Source organism: Podarcis liolepis (assembly GCF_965112155.1).
Source record: "Podarcis liolepis genome assembly, chromosome: 6".
NCBI classification, from domain to species: Eukaryota; Metazoa; Chordata; class Lepidosauria; order Squamata; family Lacertidae; genus Podarcis; species Podarcis liolepis.
The window spans coordinates 80,188,168-80,205,247 of record NC_139559.1 but is presented as its reverse complement, the minus strand read 5'-3'; the positions used below and the strand labels follow the sequence as shown (position 1 = coordinate 80,205,247).

General features: G+C 42.3%; 1 protein-coding gene across 5 annotated transcripts in view; it reads left to right on the top strand.

Moving 5' to 3' along the window:
- Positions 1–2,444: 2,444 nt before the first annotated feature.
- Positions 2,445–17,080, top strand: part of WDR47 (WD repeat domain 47) — a 37,732-nt gene continuing 23,096 nt past the window's right edge. Inside the window, exons 1-3 of one of the 5 annotated variants that reach the window (XM_083509960.1) lie at positions 2,531–2,841; positions 7,227–7,287; positions 16,272–16,458. In XM_083509960.1, the coding sequence (XP_083366086.1) occupies positions 16,301–16,458 (158 nt within the window). In that variant the 5' untranslated portion in view covers positions 2,531–2,841; positions 7,227–7,287; positions 16,272–16,300. Of the gene's footprint in view, positions 2,842–7,226; positions 7,288–16,271; positions 16,459–17,080 lie in introns of all 5 variants that reach the window. The other 4 variants (XM_083509959.1, XM_083509958.1, XM_083509961.1 and 1 more) reach the window with 4 other exon arrangements.

Genomic DNA, 17,080 nt, shown 5'->3' with positions numbered 1-17,080 from the left:
TCAAACTCAACTCTCGTATCAAGTATTTCATCACCCATGTCTTACTATATCAAAGAGCTTTCCATCTAAGATAGCAAGTCCTGGCAAGTGCCTCTTGAGTGTAAACACATTTATTAAGGTGCTTGGATGTGTAGAATTGCCACCTTAAATCAATATTGCTTATTGTTTTGACAAGCCTAGAAACCGGTAGTACAAGAATTTGGATCAGTTCCAGAAGTGTTGAGTAAGTACCACGAAACCATTTGTAAACTATTTGTGTGGATTTGTGAACAATGTTCAGTGAAAGCTATGTTATCCAGGAGAGCATTTTTTTGATGGGACAAGCTGTGAGGCTGAAACAAAAGAAAACACACAAAGCAAATAAAGTGATGTTTGTCCATAACCCATCAAGCAATACATTTATTAGGACCAACCAAAATGTCACAAAAGCTTTCCATTTCTCTAGAGCTCTTCATCAGACTGGGATATAACAGTTTCCTTCACTGCACTCTCCACTGTTGCTTTGTTCTTTTATTATCTAGGAAAACAAAATATAGAGGGGGGTTTTTAATGCTCTAAATATTAAGTATTTCCCACCCAGTGCCTCCAAGCAAAGAATAGATAAACAAGGTACTTTGTTAACACAGTGTAGACATTTAATAACTCATACAGATTTAAGGCAATTCATTAATAACAGAACCATCCATTTTGGTGAGCAGATAGAAAGGAAAGACTTTGGATGCAGTAATGGCTTTTACTTCCCAGTATTTGTTTATTCAGTCACTACATTTATGGCAAAAAGGATTTTCTGTAGCAGTGGAAAATGTGAGAAAAGACAAGGACAGACTGGAATCAAGAAAGCTCTCAGATGGTAATTACATGCAGTGGCAACAAGCCAGCAGCTTCCACTGCAAAAATAGAGGAAAATGCTACTGTGATGTTAAGACTGTGGTACAGCACTGGCAAGCAACCCATGTCTGAGCTTGACCCAGTCAGAAGAAAGGGGAGCAGGACAAACAGAGAAGCTGAAAGGCAAAATGGAACAAATACGATTTCTTACCAAAACCACATCAATCAGAATTTTACCCTGCTAATGCAAATGGGGGGGGGGGATATATAAATCACACAGAAGGAGGAGCTTTTTGTACAGCATGCAACAAAAAACCACCTGGCACCAGTTGGACCTTGAGTTTACCCTAGCTTCAGAAATGGGACCGATTAAATATTAACATACTCCATGCCACCAAGCATAATTTGGGTATAATAAGGGCATTAATCATGAAGAGGTTTGGACAATGACAATTTGTGAATTAATAACGGCCAAAATAGTGACCTGTCAAGTAATGGCTACCTCTCCCTGTAGTGTAATTGGGGTCTAAGACTCAATAAATGCATTATTGCAGTGTTGACAGGGCCGACCCACCCAGGAGGCAAGGCAAGGCGACAGTTTCAGGTGACAGGATCCACAGGGGCAGCAGATCTGACCTCCAAGGAATGCCACTGGCACTGCTGCTACATCCTTGGCAGCTCCCCACCCCAGGTCACCCCTCCAGCGACCTCTTGGTGCATATTAGGCACTGCTAGTCTCCTCCCCAGATCGTATTCCCAATGTCTTGTTGTTATTGTTAAATACATTTGTATACCACCCTTCACCCGTGGATCTTCACTCACCCCTTCTTCCATGGTGCGGGAGCGCGTCATTTTGTGCTTTTCCTCAGGTGCCAAAATGTCGGGCTGGCCCCTGTGGGGTAGCTGGCTAAACCTCTACAGACCCCCCTGCCTTGCATCAATTACCCAACAACAACAACCTGCTTGTGTGAGTGGCCTGCTTCTAAGGGACTCGCCTAGAATGTACACGTGTCTGGAAGAAAGACGTGGTTGCTAATCATGCCATTGGGAACGGCTAGTTTGTATGTGTGTAATATAATAATAATAATAATAATAATAATAATAATAATAATAATAATAATAATAATAATAATAATTTATTATTTCTACCCCGCCCATCTGGCTGAGTTTCCCCAGCCACTCTGGGCGGCTCCCAATCAAGTGTTAAAAATAATACAGCATTAAATATGAATTTTGTTATTGTTTTTATTCTTGTTTTTGGTGTTTTTATCTTTCATTGTTTATGTTGCGAACTGCCTTGAGATGTATGGATAAAGGGCAGTACAGTGGTGTATCCCATTTTAATAATAACAATAATAATAATAATAGTTTGACACTATTAATGTTAAGGGAGAACAGCCTTTAAAACACCCACCCTAGGAATTACTGGGGCGGGAAGAGGATGCGAAGGAGGAGACAAAAAAACACCCTCCGTAAGATGCGATTAAGAAAAAAAACCCAAACAGATGCGAAGCAATCTTGCCGGAGGAGGAGGAGGAGGAGAGAAAATCCACACCCCGGATTCCCTCGCTCCTTATTGGCCCGTCTCCGCCGCTGACACCCCCGATCCCCGTCGCGCCTCCCGCCCGCGCCGCTCCCCGACATGGGCTGGGCGAGCCATTCCTCCCGGAGGGACGCCGCCCCTGCGCCCGCCCGCCCCTTTTTCCCTGGCTCTCCCAGTCAGGCGGCTGCGCTGTCACCCCGCCCAGGCGCCGCGGGGCCCTGAGGAGCCGGCCTGCCGGGCACTGATTGGAGAAGCCGCTTGACAACCGCAGCCAGGGCTCTGCCGCCACTACGCAAGCCGGGCCAGGAAGGCGAGGAGCAGCTGGGCGCCAGGCTGCTGGCGACGGGACCCTCTTCCCCTCCTTCCCTCCCTGCCACTACCCCGGTGGCGAGGCTCCGCTTGCCGCCATTTTGCGCGCCCCCGCCAGCCCCGGTCTCCCCTCGCCGCTTTGGGAGGGAGCCTCCCCTGAGGTGAGCCTCTGTCTCTTCCCTGAGGGATGGGCCCTACGGCTGCCCTGGCTTGGGTGGGTGGCGGCGCCTCCGCTGAGGGGGGGAAAGAACCGGGTCGAAGGAGCGGGAGGGTGGGAAGGGATGCCCGGGGCCTGAGGGGAGGCCCCGAGTGCGTGCCCGTTCGGGGGGCACCCCTTGGAGGCGTTGGCAGGGCAAGGGCTTGGCGCTGCTGCTGCTGCTGGTGGTGGCGGTGGCGGCGGGAGGGGCGAAGCGACAGCCTCCCTTGGGCTGCTTTGGTGCTGAATGAGCGAAAGGACCGTTTTCTTTACTCCCCCCCCCAACCCATCCTGCTTATTTGTCTCCCGTTGAGTCAGTGCATGCTTCATCGCCACGGCTGCCTCTCCTCACCCTCCGCCGGCCTCGCGAGGGGAAAGTATTGTATGCGTGTGCATTGCTGCTGAATTTTGTCCGTTGCCCATGGTTTTGTTGCATTTTGCTTCCCGTTCTCTGGCGAACGTCTCCTCCTCTCGTCCCCGCACCTCCCTCTTCTGCCTTTGTTATTGCAGCATTATTAGCAGGGCAAACCTCCCAGAACGGGTTAAGCACCTGCAAAGCTGCTCTCCCTAAGTAACCCAGATCTGTCCTGGGCACATAAGAGACATTGTTTGTTTGTCTGTGCTGTGCTTGGTGTGCTTGACAGGAGAGGATGCCTGAAACAGGTTTGCAGTGTCACTGTCTGGAGGCAAAAAAAGAAAAAGATGGGGTGTTTTTATAGCCTGTCTTACCTGCTCTGAGGTTTTTAATTGTGCGTTTTCCCGAGGAAGCATTCCAGTTTTGTGTCCTAAAGTCCCTGCTCCTAAGTAATTTCATTGCAAGGGATGGCCTTATTGTGTCACAGCACAGTAGCTTTTTCAGCGTGTTTTAGCAGGAAAAACTTGAGTGTCAAGTATCCAGTTCCCTGTTACAATCCTTTGTTCACACAATTGAGCTGCAGTGAAGGAAGGGTGGGTTCGTGGATGCATGCATGCGCATGCTTCTTTTAGAATGTGTTTAGTTTAGTGACAATCCTGTGAGTGAACGAACGAAGGGTGACAGTTATTATGGATGCATTCTGAATACAGGAATGCAAACTTGACAAAACATATTGGCAGCAGGCAGCTGCAGATGTTGCAGCGACTGTATACAATAGCTCGAGACAATAATGGAATACTTTGTTCTTTGTTTGAAAAAAGAACAAGTCAATTTGTTGACAACCTTAGTTTGAAGGATGCCATGAACATAATAATGAATGCCTGTGACTTTTCTGGAGTACCATGTGTCTGTGGTATATTCTGGTTTGGAGACCTGAATAGCAATAGGTCACACATGAGAAAGGCTAAATAAATATAATATGCTGACATAACTGTTATGCTAGTGACCCCTTCCTATTTCTATATGGTAATCTTTAGAATAGCCTTTTCTCCTCTTCATCTCCTGATTAATTGCTGTAATTAGTATGTTTTATCACCTTCCATTCTTGCTTTGCTCATCTATTTAATTTGATAATCTTTTAGACAAATAATAGTTGGAGAATAAATTATAGCAGGTGAAAACAAGAGAATGCAAAGCTATTTGACAACAAAAATTATTCATTTTGGCATAAATGGGGCAACATAGATCATGAGAATTGTTTTAGCTTACCACTCTGTAAAGGTGCAAAGGCTGTGGCTTTTCAGTGCCCCATTGGTCGGTCACAGATAACTTCTGCACTTGGCTATTCTTGAAGCCTCCTCATGGGTTTTCTCTTTCACAAATATTTTCACAAAATTTTGGTGCCAAATAAATTTTCTAGGAGCCGCTTGAAAGTAAGAAGTAGAGATCCCAATGTAGGTGCCTGGCAAAAACATTCCTCTTCTCCCAGGCCTTTGGCTAATTATGCAATCTTTGGCCTATGAAGGACAGCATAGAAATTTTAATAATGATGATGATGATGATGATGAGAGTTTTATTCTTGCTGTTATGCTGCAGGCTCTTCCACCCCACTTCTCCCATATAGGGTTTACTCGAAAGATGCCAGGCTGAAATCTATCTAGGAATCATAGCTAATATTCCCTTGAGGTTCCCCTCATTGTAGTACTTCCAAAGAAACCTTTCTGTCCTCTTCAGTAATCTTGACACCAGGATCAGTTTTCGAGACACTGGATTTTTGCATCTACCTCCTGTCTGCAGCACTGTTGCATTTTTATATCTTAGGTTCAATCCAAGCACTGTGGCACTACCAGAAAAGGTGTGCTAATTATGATAGAGCTACCATCTTCCTTTCATCCCTAGCATAAGGAACATATTGTAATTTTGTACCACCTGACATGCATCCTTTCTGGCAGGTCAATAGACTACAGCTATGGAGCAGGAGGATGTGAAGCATTTGCTCTTTATTTATTGAATGGAGGTTTTGGTTTTTGCAATTAGAAGCAATTGTTTTCCCTTAGTGAGCCAAAGAGTTGAAAAATAGTGGGTCACTGAGTGCTTTTGCTTTGTCGTGGCCTGGCTTGGGTAATATTGCTGAAGCACAATCCTTCTAAAACAAAGCAATTCTACTTCTCCTTTTATTTCAGTCAGAGGGTTAAACATATACATTTCCTTACCATAAAATAAAAAGGGGGTAAAAGTGCTTGCTTTTTATTGGAATGCCCTATTTATATTATTATAAGAATGACTAGAATGGGTACTGTGAAGAGCTGAAAAGCACTGGGATTTTCCCTTTAAGTGCATATAGTTGTGTGGAATGTTTATTGTAAACCAGTGGTGGGGAACATGTGGCCCTCCAGATGTTGCGGCACTACAAATCCCATCACCCTGGTGCTGCTGGTTAGGGCTGATGTGAGCTGTCCTCCAACATAATTTGCAAGGCCACAGGTTCCCACCCCTGTAATAAACAATGAATATGTGTTATAATCACAAAATAAAGGGCACTTTTTATCCATATTCAAAGTTATTGACCCTCAAATATGCTTCTTACTGAACAATAAGTAATACATGGTCATAATGTAAATAAATCTATGTACCTTTTAAAATTTAAATGCTACCTTAATACCTATTTGCCACAAATACTTATCCTTATCCTTTGATTAAAAGGCTGTTAGGAGAGGCTAAATATGGAATAATAAACTAGTGTTTTGGCCCCTAGGTGCCTGCCTGTCTTTTTGTGTTGCAGAAATTGTGCTTTGTCAGGATGTGTTTTAAATAATAATAAATACTATGCCAAATGCATATGCAGTTATTTGCATATTAATCTATTTTAGTTTTCTGTTGTATATTGAACTTCTGTTTACAATTACTTTAGATGCTACTGTGCTATTTTGGGAGATAAATCATTACACAATAGCAACTAATTTTTCAAATTATGGGCTTGAAGGACTGTCTCAAATTGAGGGTGACCTTAAGTACAGTTTGTTCCCTTTCTAAAGAAGATTCTAATTTCTTTATTAACACTTCAGTTTAACAATCAAAGAAATGAAAGGAACCAACAAGTGCTTCAGGCAAGCTTCAATACTAAACACACTAGAGATGGGAAGTACCACACTGGTACATTCTTCTGACACATACATAGGATTGTACTGTTGGCTAGCCTGTTGTTTCAAGGCAGAATTACCTGACAACTTGTGTTCTGCAATATGATCGTGTTAAAGCCACATTGCATCACACAGTTAATCTAGCTTGCTGAATAAATATACGAAGAGAGCCAAACCACAAGCTACAGTGGAGGGAAGAAACTTAGTATTAGATATACTCACAGTACAGTGGTGCCTCGCAAGACGAAAAGAATCCGTTCTGTGATTCTCTTCGTCTAGCGTTTTTTTCGTCTTGCGAAGCAAGCCCATTGACGGATTAGCGGATTAGCGCTATTAGCGGCTTTTAGCGGCTTATCTGCTGATCAGATCAGCTGATAAGCAGCTTAGCGGCTTAGAAAAAGGGGGGGGGAACCAGCAGGAACTCGCAAGACATTGTCGTCTTGCGAAGCAAGCCCATAGGAAATTTGTTTTGCGAAGCACCTCCAAAACGGAAAACTCTTTCGTCTAGCGAGTTTTCCGTCTTGCGAGGCATTCGTCTTGCGGGGCACCACTGTAATTTAGCTCTAAAGGCACTAAATTATAATTAAAATATAATCTTAGCATCTATAAAATACATTTATTAATTTGTGATTTAAGACAATGTTCAATTTATTACCTTAAAGCAGCCTTTAAGAAATAAATTGTTACTTGCGTACTAAGCCTTAAATCTTGTACTCACTTATCTGGAAGTAAGTCCCATCGAACTCAGTGGGATTTACTTCTAAGGCCTCATCTGCACTATGTATTTAAAGCAGAATTATTGATTGATTGATTGATTGATTGATTGATTGCATTTATATCCCACCTTTCCTCCAGCAAGCTCAAGGTGGCGTAAATAGTTCTCCTCCCCATTTGATCTTCACAACAACCCTGTGAGGTAGGTTGAGCTGAGAGTGACTGGCCCAAGGTCACCCAGTGAGCTTTATGGCTAAGTGGAGATTTGAACCTTGGTTGTACAGGTCCTAGCCAGACATCCTAACCACTACACGACACTGGCTTTCTATTATATCACTATATCACTTTAAACAGCTGTGGCTTCTCCAAAAGCATCATGGGAAGTGTAGTTGCTGAGAGAGTGATGAGAGTTGTTAGGAGATCCCCTATTTTGCTCCCCAAGCTACAAGTCCAGTGTGGTTTAGCGATCAGTCCCTCTTCCCAGGAAACTCCTGCAACTGTAGTTCTGTGAGGGGAATTGGGGCCTCCTAACAGCTCTCAGCACCCTTAAACTTTAGTTCTCAGGCTGCTTTTCAGGAAAGCATAACTGTTCAAAGTGGTTAGCTGCTTAAAACTGTCTATACTACTTTAGTGCAGTATAGTGTAGATGAGGTCCAAGTATACATGCATAAGATTGCACTGTAAATTGGAAGTTGCAAATAGTAAGAAGGCAGGAAGTTTTTCAGGCAGGAAAATCTCTCCACCTTTTCAGATACCTATGGAAGGCATGCAAGCAGGACCTGAGCACACCAGCATTCTCCTCACTTGTGATTTCCAGCAAGCTTTCCAGCAGTGGCCTACTAGCCTTGATAGCCTTATCCTTCATAAATTTGTCTAATCCCCTTTTAAAGTCATCTAGTTTTGGGGACAAAGTGCAGCTGCAGAACAGAGGAGAGAAGTGGTTTCAAAAATAGGGCTGCGGAGGTAAAAAGGAGATTTAGTAGTTGCATAGGGTGGGAAGGGGAAGCTTTAGGGGTCTGATGTTGGGAAGTGCTGGTGGTGGGGTTGGACAGCAGAGCAAGCCTTGGGGCAGAGCCCTCCCAGCATGCATGTTTGTTTATTGTCTTAATATTTTTAGCAATGTGCTCCTTGAATTTATTTTTCTTTTTGGTATCCCTTATGGTATGCTTGCATTTATTTTAGACCATTGTCTCATGCAATGACGGCAACGCTTGCTAGTCTACTTAGAAAAGGCTTAGTCAAGATTGCATGCAATGACAATTTAACTCTCACAGAGAAAGACGCTACTGAAGCAAAGCCTTAGTTATTTCCATCTGTGTCAATTGGCTGTCATAGCTGACCAATATAATCTGTTATGTGGAGTAAGGATATATGACTTACATTTCTGTAAAAAATATTGGAATGTCTGAGTGGTGATACGCTATGAAAGCTTTGCTTTTTCAACAAATAATTAAATCAGAATTGGAAGAAAACCAAATTCAAAATGTGTATTAAAAAGAAAGGGATTCTAAATCCTTCAGTCATTCTGAAGTATTAGCCTTGGATCACTTTGGTGACGTTGTGTGCCATATGTGCTGGCTGCTTGTGGCATACTGAGGAGCTTGAGCTGCATCTTTCAGATTTTCTGGATGGTGGTTTATCTCCCAGTGTGATAAAATCTCCTTTGCATATGCCTTATAGTCCCTGATATGAATATATTGATGAACCAGTGTGTTTTATTAATTTTAGAGATGTGAAGACCTGGGGGGGGCACTAGAAAAATGGGGGGAGGACAGGATTTTCTTTAATTTTTCTGTTGTTTATTCTGAGCCTATAAATCTCTAGTAACATTATAATTCTATTGACTAGTTACTTACAAAATGCTTCCACATACATAAGCTTATTTTCTTACTGGACTTATTTCTTTGGTAGAACTAAACTTTTTGTCTTGTTGCCCTGTGACTAAGCTGTAGGGTTCTTCACACTAGCATGTAGAATGAATTATTGTACAAGACAGACAGAACTTTCCAAATGCAGAGACAATGCCCCAATCCAACTTCAGTCATGTGTAAAAATGGTATTCACTCATAATTGTACTAGACTGTGGATGCACATCCAAATATGCATCTCATTGAAAATAAAAGAATATAGTACCTATAGGAGATGTCTGTGTTTGGGTGCACATTGGAAAGTACAGTTAATATTTGTATGTGCATGTCCTGATCCAAAACATAATGAGTGTGCAGAAGCCTGCTTTCTAACACAGTGGCGTAGCTTGGGGGGCATTGCCCTGGGTGCATTTTTTTGAGGGGGCACAACCAGGCACCCCCCAATAGTTATTTTATTGAGGGAAGCCATGCCCAGGCTGGCCTTCGGGGCTGGGGTGTGGGTGGCAGCAGCAGTTGCTCCACTCCCAAGTCAGGCTTGTTTTTCCTTTGGCATGCCAGGCATATGGGGCTGCTGGGGTACTGTGGTAGGCTCCTTCTCCCTCTGCCCCCAGCATGCCCCATCTCCGAGGGCTTGTGCCCACCTGCCCTTGGTGCTGTGGGGCTCACACAACACCACTGTCCTAACATTTATCTCCAGGATCTTCTTATCTGGATCAGGGTACTGTAGTTTACTCTTTATTACTTTTTTCTATCTTTATCCCAATTTTTATGCATGATAAAAACAATTGTGAGACAAATACTAGGTCAATAAATGTTTGATATCTCCATCAGTATTAACATGACAAACATCCCAACTTCTATTTTTCATCAAATTAAAAAACTTGGTCACTAGTACAGGACTTTTAAATAAGAGCTGTTAGTTTTTCCTTACCACTTAAAACACTCATTATCAGCTTCTAATTCAAGAATTGAAAGCTATGATAAACAAAAATGATTGTTCCTTCCAAGGGAATATGATTGTGTTTTTAGGGCCAATTCACACTTCACTTTTCTGCTTGGCTTGTCCTATGATATACAGCTCATGGTTTGTCTGAGAGAGCTTAAACCATGAACCTAAATTCAGATGACGCATAAAGACAAACCACAATCTCCTCCCCAAGAGGTGGCATGTGTGCTTGTTTGTGCTAAGCCATGGTCTTAGCATTACATGTAAACAGGAATGTTAATTCTCTGTTCCATATATAGCGAGGAGGATAACTTCTTAGACTGGGACTTCAATAGTAGCTATGTAACATCTGATGCGCCTTACTTCCAGTGCTTAGGCAAAGCTGGAAGGAGCACTGCAGTGTAATCTCCACAACATGTGCTACCTATTTCAGCTTTTAAGCTCACAAGAAGCAGCACACACAGCAATATTAGTGCTGCAGCAGTGCTCTTTGCATCCTATATCAGGGTGGGGTGGATTCTGAGGTCCCCCATCTTCCAAGGGTTTTTTTGACAGGTGGTTTAAGTTCAATAGAAGGAATTGGGAGTGCACTTTTTATTCTTTCTTTGCAGCCTGGCTTGAATTAAAACCAGGGATGTGAAGGATCCCTTGGCTCCGAAGCGCCCTTGGCTCCGAAGTGCCCTCTCCGATTGCATGGAGCCCGGACAGCCCCGTGGTTTTCTTCGGAGCTGAGGGCGATGAAACAATCGCTGAGACGGCTAGAGCGTCGGTGGCAGAAAACTCACTCCGAATCTGACCAGACACAGGTTAGAGCTCAACGTCGAGCCTACCAAGTGGCAATAGCGACGGCGAAGAAGACTTTCTTCACTGCCTCTATTGCATCTGCAGAAAATAGTAGCAGGAGACTCTTTCAGGAGGTTCGCAATTTAACGGAACCACCTTTACCACCGGGGCCTTGTAAAGACCCCAAGATCTCCTGCAACGATTTTGCAAGTTTTTTTGCAGATAAAATCACTCATATTCGGAAGGAGCTAGACACCACCGTGGGAGCAGGGCTGGGGCGGGAGAGTGCTAGAGCTCTGTCTGGTCAAGTTGCATGGAATCAATTTCAATCCGTTACCCCTGAGGATGTGGACAAGCTGCTTGGACGCGTGAAATCAACCACCTGTCTCCTTGATCCTTGCCCATCCTGGCTAATAAAAGCAAGCCGGGAAGGGCTGGGCGATGGGCTCTGCGGGGTGGTGAATGCTTCCCTCTGTGAGGGAACATTCCCAGATCCGCTGAAAGAGGTGGTCATTCTTGGGCAAGGTGATTGAGCGCGTGGTTGCTGAACAACTCCAGGCACGCCTGGAGGATGCGGACCATTTGGATCCCTTCCAATCAGGATTCAGGCCTCATCACGGGACTGAAACTGCCTTGGTCGCACTGGTTGATGATCTCCGGCGAGCTAGGGACAAAGGTGAGAGTTGTTTCCTAGTTCTGCTGGATCTCTCAGGGGCCTTTGATACAATCGACCATAACATCCTTCTGGACCGTCTAGAGGGGCTGGGAGCTGGGGGCACTGTTATACAGTGGTTTCGCTCCTTCCTTCTGGGCCATGTTCAGAAAGTGGTGGTGGGGGATGAGTGTTCAGACCCCTGGGCTCTCACTTGTGGGGTGCCTCAGGGTTCCGTCCTCTCCCCCATGCTTTTTAACATCTATATGAAGCCGCTGGGAGAGATCATCAGGGGGTTTGGACTGGGTGTCCATCAATATGCAGATGATACCCTGCTCTACCTCTCTTTCAAATCAGAACCAGTGAAGGCGGTGAAGGTCCTGTGTGAGTGCCTGGAGGCAGTTGGAAGATGGATGGCGGCTAATGGATTGAAGTTGAATCCTGACAAGACAGAAGTACTGTTTTTGGGGGACAGGGGGCGGGCTGGTGTGGAGGACTCCCTGGTCCTGAATAGGGTAACTGTGCCCCTGAAGGACCAGGTGCACAGCCTGGGAGTCATTTTGGACTCACAGCTGTCCATGGAGGCACAGGTCAATTCTGTATCCAGGGCAGATGTCTACCAACTCCACCTGGTACGCAGGCTGAGACCCTACCTGCCTGCGGACTGTCTCGCCAGAGTGGTGCATGCTCTAGTTATCTCCCGCTTGCACTACTGCAATGCGCTCTACGTGGGGCTACCTTTGAAGGTGACTCAGAAACTACAACTAATCCAGAATGCGGCAGCTAGACTGGTGACTGGGAGCAGCCACCGAGACCACATAACATCAGTCTTGAAAGACCTACATTGGCTTCCAGTACGTTTCCGAGCACAATTCAAAGTGTTGGTGTTGACCTTTAAAGCCCTAAACGGCCTCGGCCCAGTATACCTGAAGGAGCGTCTCCACCCCCATCGTTCTGCCCCTGAGGTCCAGCGCCGAGGGCCTTCTGGCAGTTCCCTCATTGCGAGAAGCAAAGCTACAGGGAACCAGGCAGAGGGCCCTCCCACCAGATGTCAAAGCAATAAATAAGTACCTGACATTTAGAAGACATCTTAAGGCAGCCCTGTTCAGGGAAGTTTTTATTTTGTGATATTTTAGTGTATTTTTGGTTTCTATGGAAGCCGCCCAGAGTGGCTGGGGTACAAATAATAAATTATTTATTATTATTATTATTATTATTATTATTATTATTATTATTATTATTATTTTTCCTAGGGAGATGTGGCTCTCTGCAAATGAAGATCATTTATTTGCATCCTTAACTTGAATTCAGAGTGTGTTCCAAATTCTTTCTTTGCATAAAAAAATCAGTACTTTCTGAATTTGATGCCTTTTCTTTCACTGTATTGACTTGCTGATGCAAATAATTTTTTGATGCTTGACCTTTCCTACAATGTTGGGCCAGAAAAGGTGGATGTGGTTTGCCCCAAATGGCCTGGTGAGCCAACATCTGAGTCCTGGCAGGCCTAATTAAGCTGGATTGGAGGTTCCCACCACTGTCTTTTAGTTACTGTTATAGAACTGATGATTGCACCCTCCTTAAGGGAATTTAGAATATTGCCTTCTGCTAATTTCTAGTGAGCCTGTCTATAATAATCTTACTCTGGGTGTCCAGATACAAGAGAAGAAAAGGTTTATGCATCTTTGATTGTTGTGTAGAAGAGGGAATTCCAGCAGATTGAGTTTGTAATGCAAGGTTGAGAAAAGCTGCACATGCTGAAATTTCGTCTTCTATACAACTTAGAGAAGGTATTGGTGCCTGTTCTACTTACATATTGGGAAGTGTGTAAGACATCTAATTTGTAAAAAGGTTTCTGTTGACACTCCCATTAAAGCTGCTGCTTAGTGTAAATCTACTCCCTGGCAACGTATTGTATATCATACCACTTTCTGCATCAATAGCATGTATAAATAATTAATAAAATTACTAACACAGGAAGTATGTTATCTGTACTACTCTAAATTGTAAAATTGAAATCTTGGGATCCTGTTTCACATGAGATGTATTTGTAGTCTCCTAATCCTAAGAAACTTAGTGGATAGCTAAACATGATTCCTGAAAATGAGGTTGTTAAATTATTTGATAGGTCATAGTATCATTAAAAATACTACTAAAAATCTGGGATCTTTTGAGATGGAGAAGGGGAGCGATTTTAGGGGCTGTGATAAAATATTATATAGTTTTTGTACTTACGATTGTCAATCAGTTTAGTTCCTCTGAGGTTCCCATCTATACAGAGAATATCTCCAAGGATCAAATGTCTGTCCCAAATGCTTAATGGGAACTGAAACAATTATGATGAAATGTGAGCAGCTGCCTTCAAGAGGGAAAGACATCTCACTTGCCTAGAGACTTTGTGGTTTCTCCTCCACATACACTGAGCAAAGAGTTGTTTTGTGTTCTGTGACTAACACCTTCTGTGGCCCAGCTGCTTCTTATTTTCTCTCTCCCTCTATCCACCCCAACCCCCCATATATGTCAGCCAAGAACATAGGCTCAGATTTATGGGTGTGTATGTCAATATGTGATTTTTCTTATTCTAGCCTTCTGTGTCTTAAAATCTGACTGCAGATTAGAGCCAGTCCTATTTAATGCAAAATCTCACTCCCTGGACAATTGATATTGTGTCTGGCGGGATCTTTTTGAGCTCACATTTGTTTCTGACAAAGACAGTGCATGCTAGACAGGCCATGAAATGCTGCAAAACTTAAAATGCAACACAAACGAGGAAATGAAATATAACTACAGTACTATAATACAACTGACATACTAATTAACACATCCAGATTGACATGTGCATATCCCTACATCATTGGTCTCAATTGCAACTCTGCCTGTGAGTTCTTACAATTGGGATTCTGAAGTTCTGGGTGGGAGAAAGCAGTGATGGAAACTGACATGTCTGTGACTAACAATGAATCATGGGAGTTGTCCTGGCACTGCAGAGCTGAAGGCAAGCACACTGTGACCCCAGTTTGCCACAGGATTAAAGACTGCTGAAGAAGCTACATTCCCTACTCTTCAGGTAGAACATAATGGAAGGAGGGAAGACCAGTAGGGAGTTTGTCAGGGTTGGGAAACTGCTGCAACTGCAGAATTAAAGAGAAGTATACTCTGGCCCCATCCATCTGCTAGTAGAGAAGCAGCTTCTCCAGTACTTCCTTTCAGCTTACCCTTTGATCCCTTTTTTCTAGATCTGTCTTCAGCCTTAAGCAAAATGTGCATGCTTCTTTTAATACAGTGCAATCCTTTCAAACATGAAGAATTATTTGTGATTACAAAGATTCAGTACTTGTATTGTATTGCTCAGTACCTATTAACAGTATGTTTGCTGGGCTAGATATGCTGTTTAAATGAGACCCTCACAACCATGGAAAGAATAATCATGAAGACTATGAAGTAGAATAGTACAAATGCCCAGGATGAAATCTTCATGTCTGGCATACCATGAGCATTACCTCTCACTATCATTTTACAAACACTAGAGTGATTCCCCCTTATGGACTATCTCTGTAGATGAAATACATAATAGTGACTTTTTATGAACACATTTGGGAATACTTCACACAAGACTCTTTTCCTACAGATATAATTTCCATGTAGGAAATCATGTTGTAAGTGACAAATGCACATGTTTATGTGTATGTGGAGTGGAAAGTGACAGCTAATCACCATTTTTATGTGACTTTATTATGGGAAGAAGGAAAAACAGCAAGAAACCAGTTCAAAATTTCTATATATACAGAGGTTTAGGACTGTATCAAGTGCTGGGCAGAGGGACTTGTGAAACATTTATTCAAACAGAATTTTAAATAAGAGATTTGAAACCTTACTGTTAGAACACAAATGACTAAGTTTCAAATACAGATTCATATACAGTTGGCAGATACAAACAGTTCATTAAGCAAATGGTAAATGAAAACAGTATGCAATTTAATACTTGGCATACTAGTTTATATCCTGTCAAGAGGTAAGGAGATGTGTGGTCGAAATGGTCATTTTGTATTACTCAGTGTAAGATTTCAATCTGTATTCCATTCTTGAGACAAGTAACTGAGAAGCAGCTACAAATCTAAAAAAACGAATAAATACAATGATTTTTACTCCTTCCTTTAACCTTCTGCAGGAACTTAAACAGAAAAAGTCTTGTACATAGTTTATCATAAAATAATATTCAAAAGAAAATGAATGTTGCAGCAGCCACTGAAAATCCCCCCTTTCTCTTTTTTGTTTCATTTTGTTAGTGCATAATGCACAGATGGTATTATTGATAGTGCACATTTACTTGATCTTTGGATTTGATTTGGAGCATACGATAGGAAAGGCCAAATCACATGAAGTCTATATTAAGTAATGTTTTTGCCTGGATCTTAAATATTAATTTGCTAAAACAAAAATGTAGGCAGAAATACTCCATAGCACGCAAGTGGCACTTTGATAAAATGCAGGTAGCAGTTTGCAAGATTGTTACGTTATTCAATCATGCTGATAATTCATGGTAAAATTAACAATTATTTTTGCTTAATAATATTAATAATTCTAAAGTAGATTACTGTTATGGGGTCCCCCCCCCATGTAACCAACAAAATGTCCACTTTCTGAATAGCCAGATATTCTGCTTTAACGCATATTGAGTGTTTTTCTAAAGGAGCTGTTGTTCAAATGTTCTTTATGCTACTAAACGCTTGTAAACTGAAACATAGTTAAGTAAAACATAATCTGCCCTTGATATTCGTAGCTAGCTGTACAATTGGGCCAAATTATTAGTGATGCTACATTGAGCTGCATGAACTTTAGTGGTTAAGCGTACTACCAAGCTGTAGCATGTTTCATGTAAACAAAGAAAAAAATGCATTTGACGATGTCTGTTTGCTAACAAGATGCAGTTTTATATGTAGCTTTTTCTTCTTCTTTCCAGTCTTTCACAATGACGGCAGAAGAGACAGTGAATGTAAAAGAAGCTGAAATAGTCAAGCTAATACTGGATTTTTTGAATTCAAGAAAACTTCATATCAGTATGTTGGCTCTGGAGAAAGAAAGTGGAGTAATTAATGGACTGTTCTCAGATGATATGCTTTTCTTAAGGTAAAAATAATTATCATAGTATTAAGGTTACTGTTTAAACAAAGCTCACATTTTTGTTGCTGTTGTTTAAACTCACGTCCATGCCTTTAAAATGCTTTGATCCATCTTGGGCTTTACAGTATCTTGACTGACTTGTTATCCATTTCTGTATGTGTACTGAATAAAATTTATCCATAACCCCTTTTAAGCACTTGGCTGCAAGACATGCCAAGTGTAATGCTATACCTATAAGTATCTGAAACATGCATAAATACATTATTAGATTATTGTCAGTTTACATTTTTGAGCCACCTAACTTTTACCAGATAATACTGTTCAGCACAAGGCAATACAAATTATATTGCATCCAGTTGTGACTTTCAGTCCTTTGATCCAGCGGACACCTCTGCTAACAGAAAGAGGAGGGTGACAATTTTCTGACTTCCTGTAAAAAGGTTTTACCTTTTTCTATTTAAATTAGTAACTAATCTTCTTAACTACTTTGTAAAGCATTGACTTTGTAAAGCTGATTGGTCAGCTGCTGTAGTTGAGGGAAGGAATGTTTTGGTTAGCTTAAAAACTAAATTGAAAGTCCAGCGGAATTCAAGATCTCTCTCTCTCTCTCTCTCTCTCTCTCTCTCTC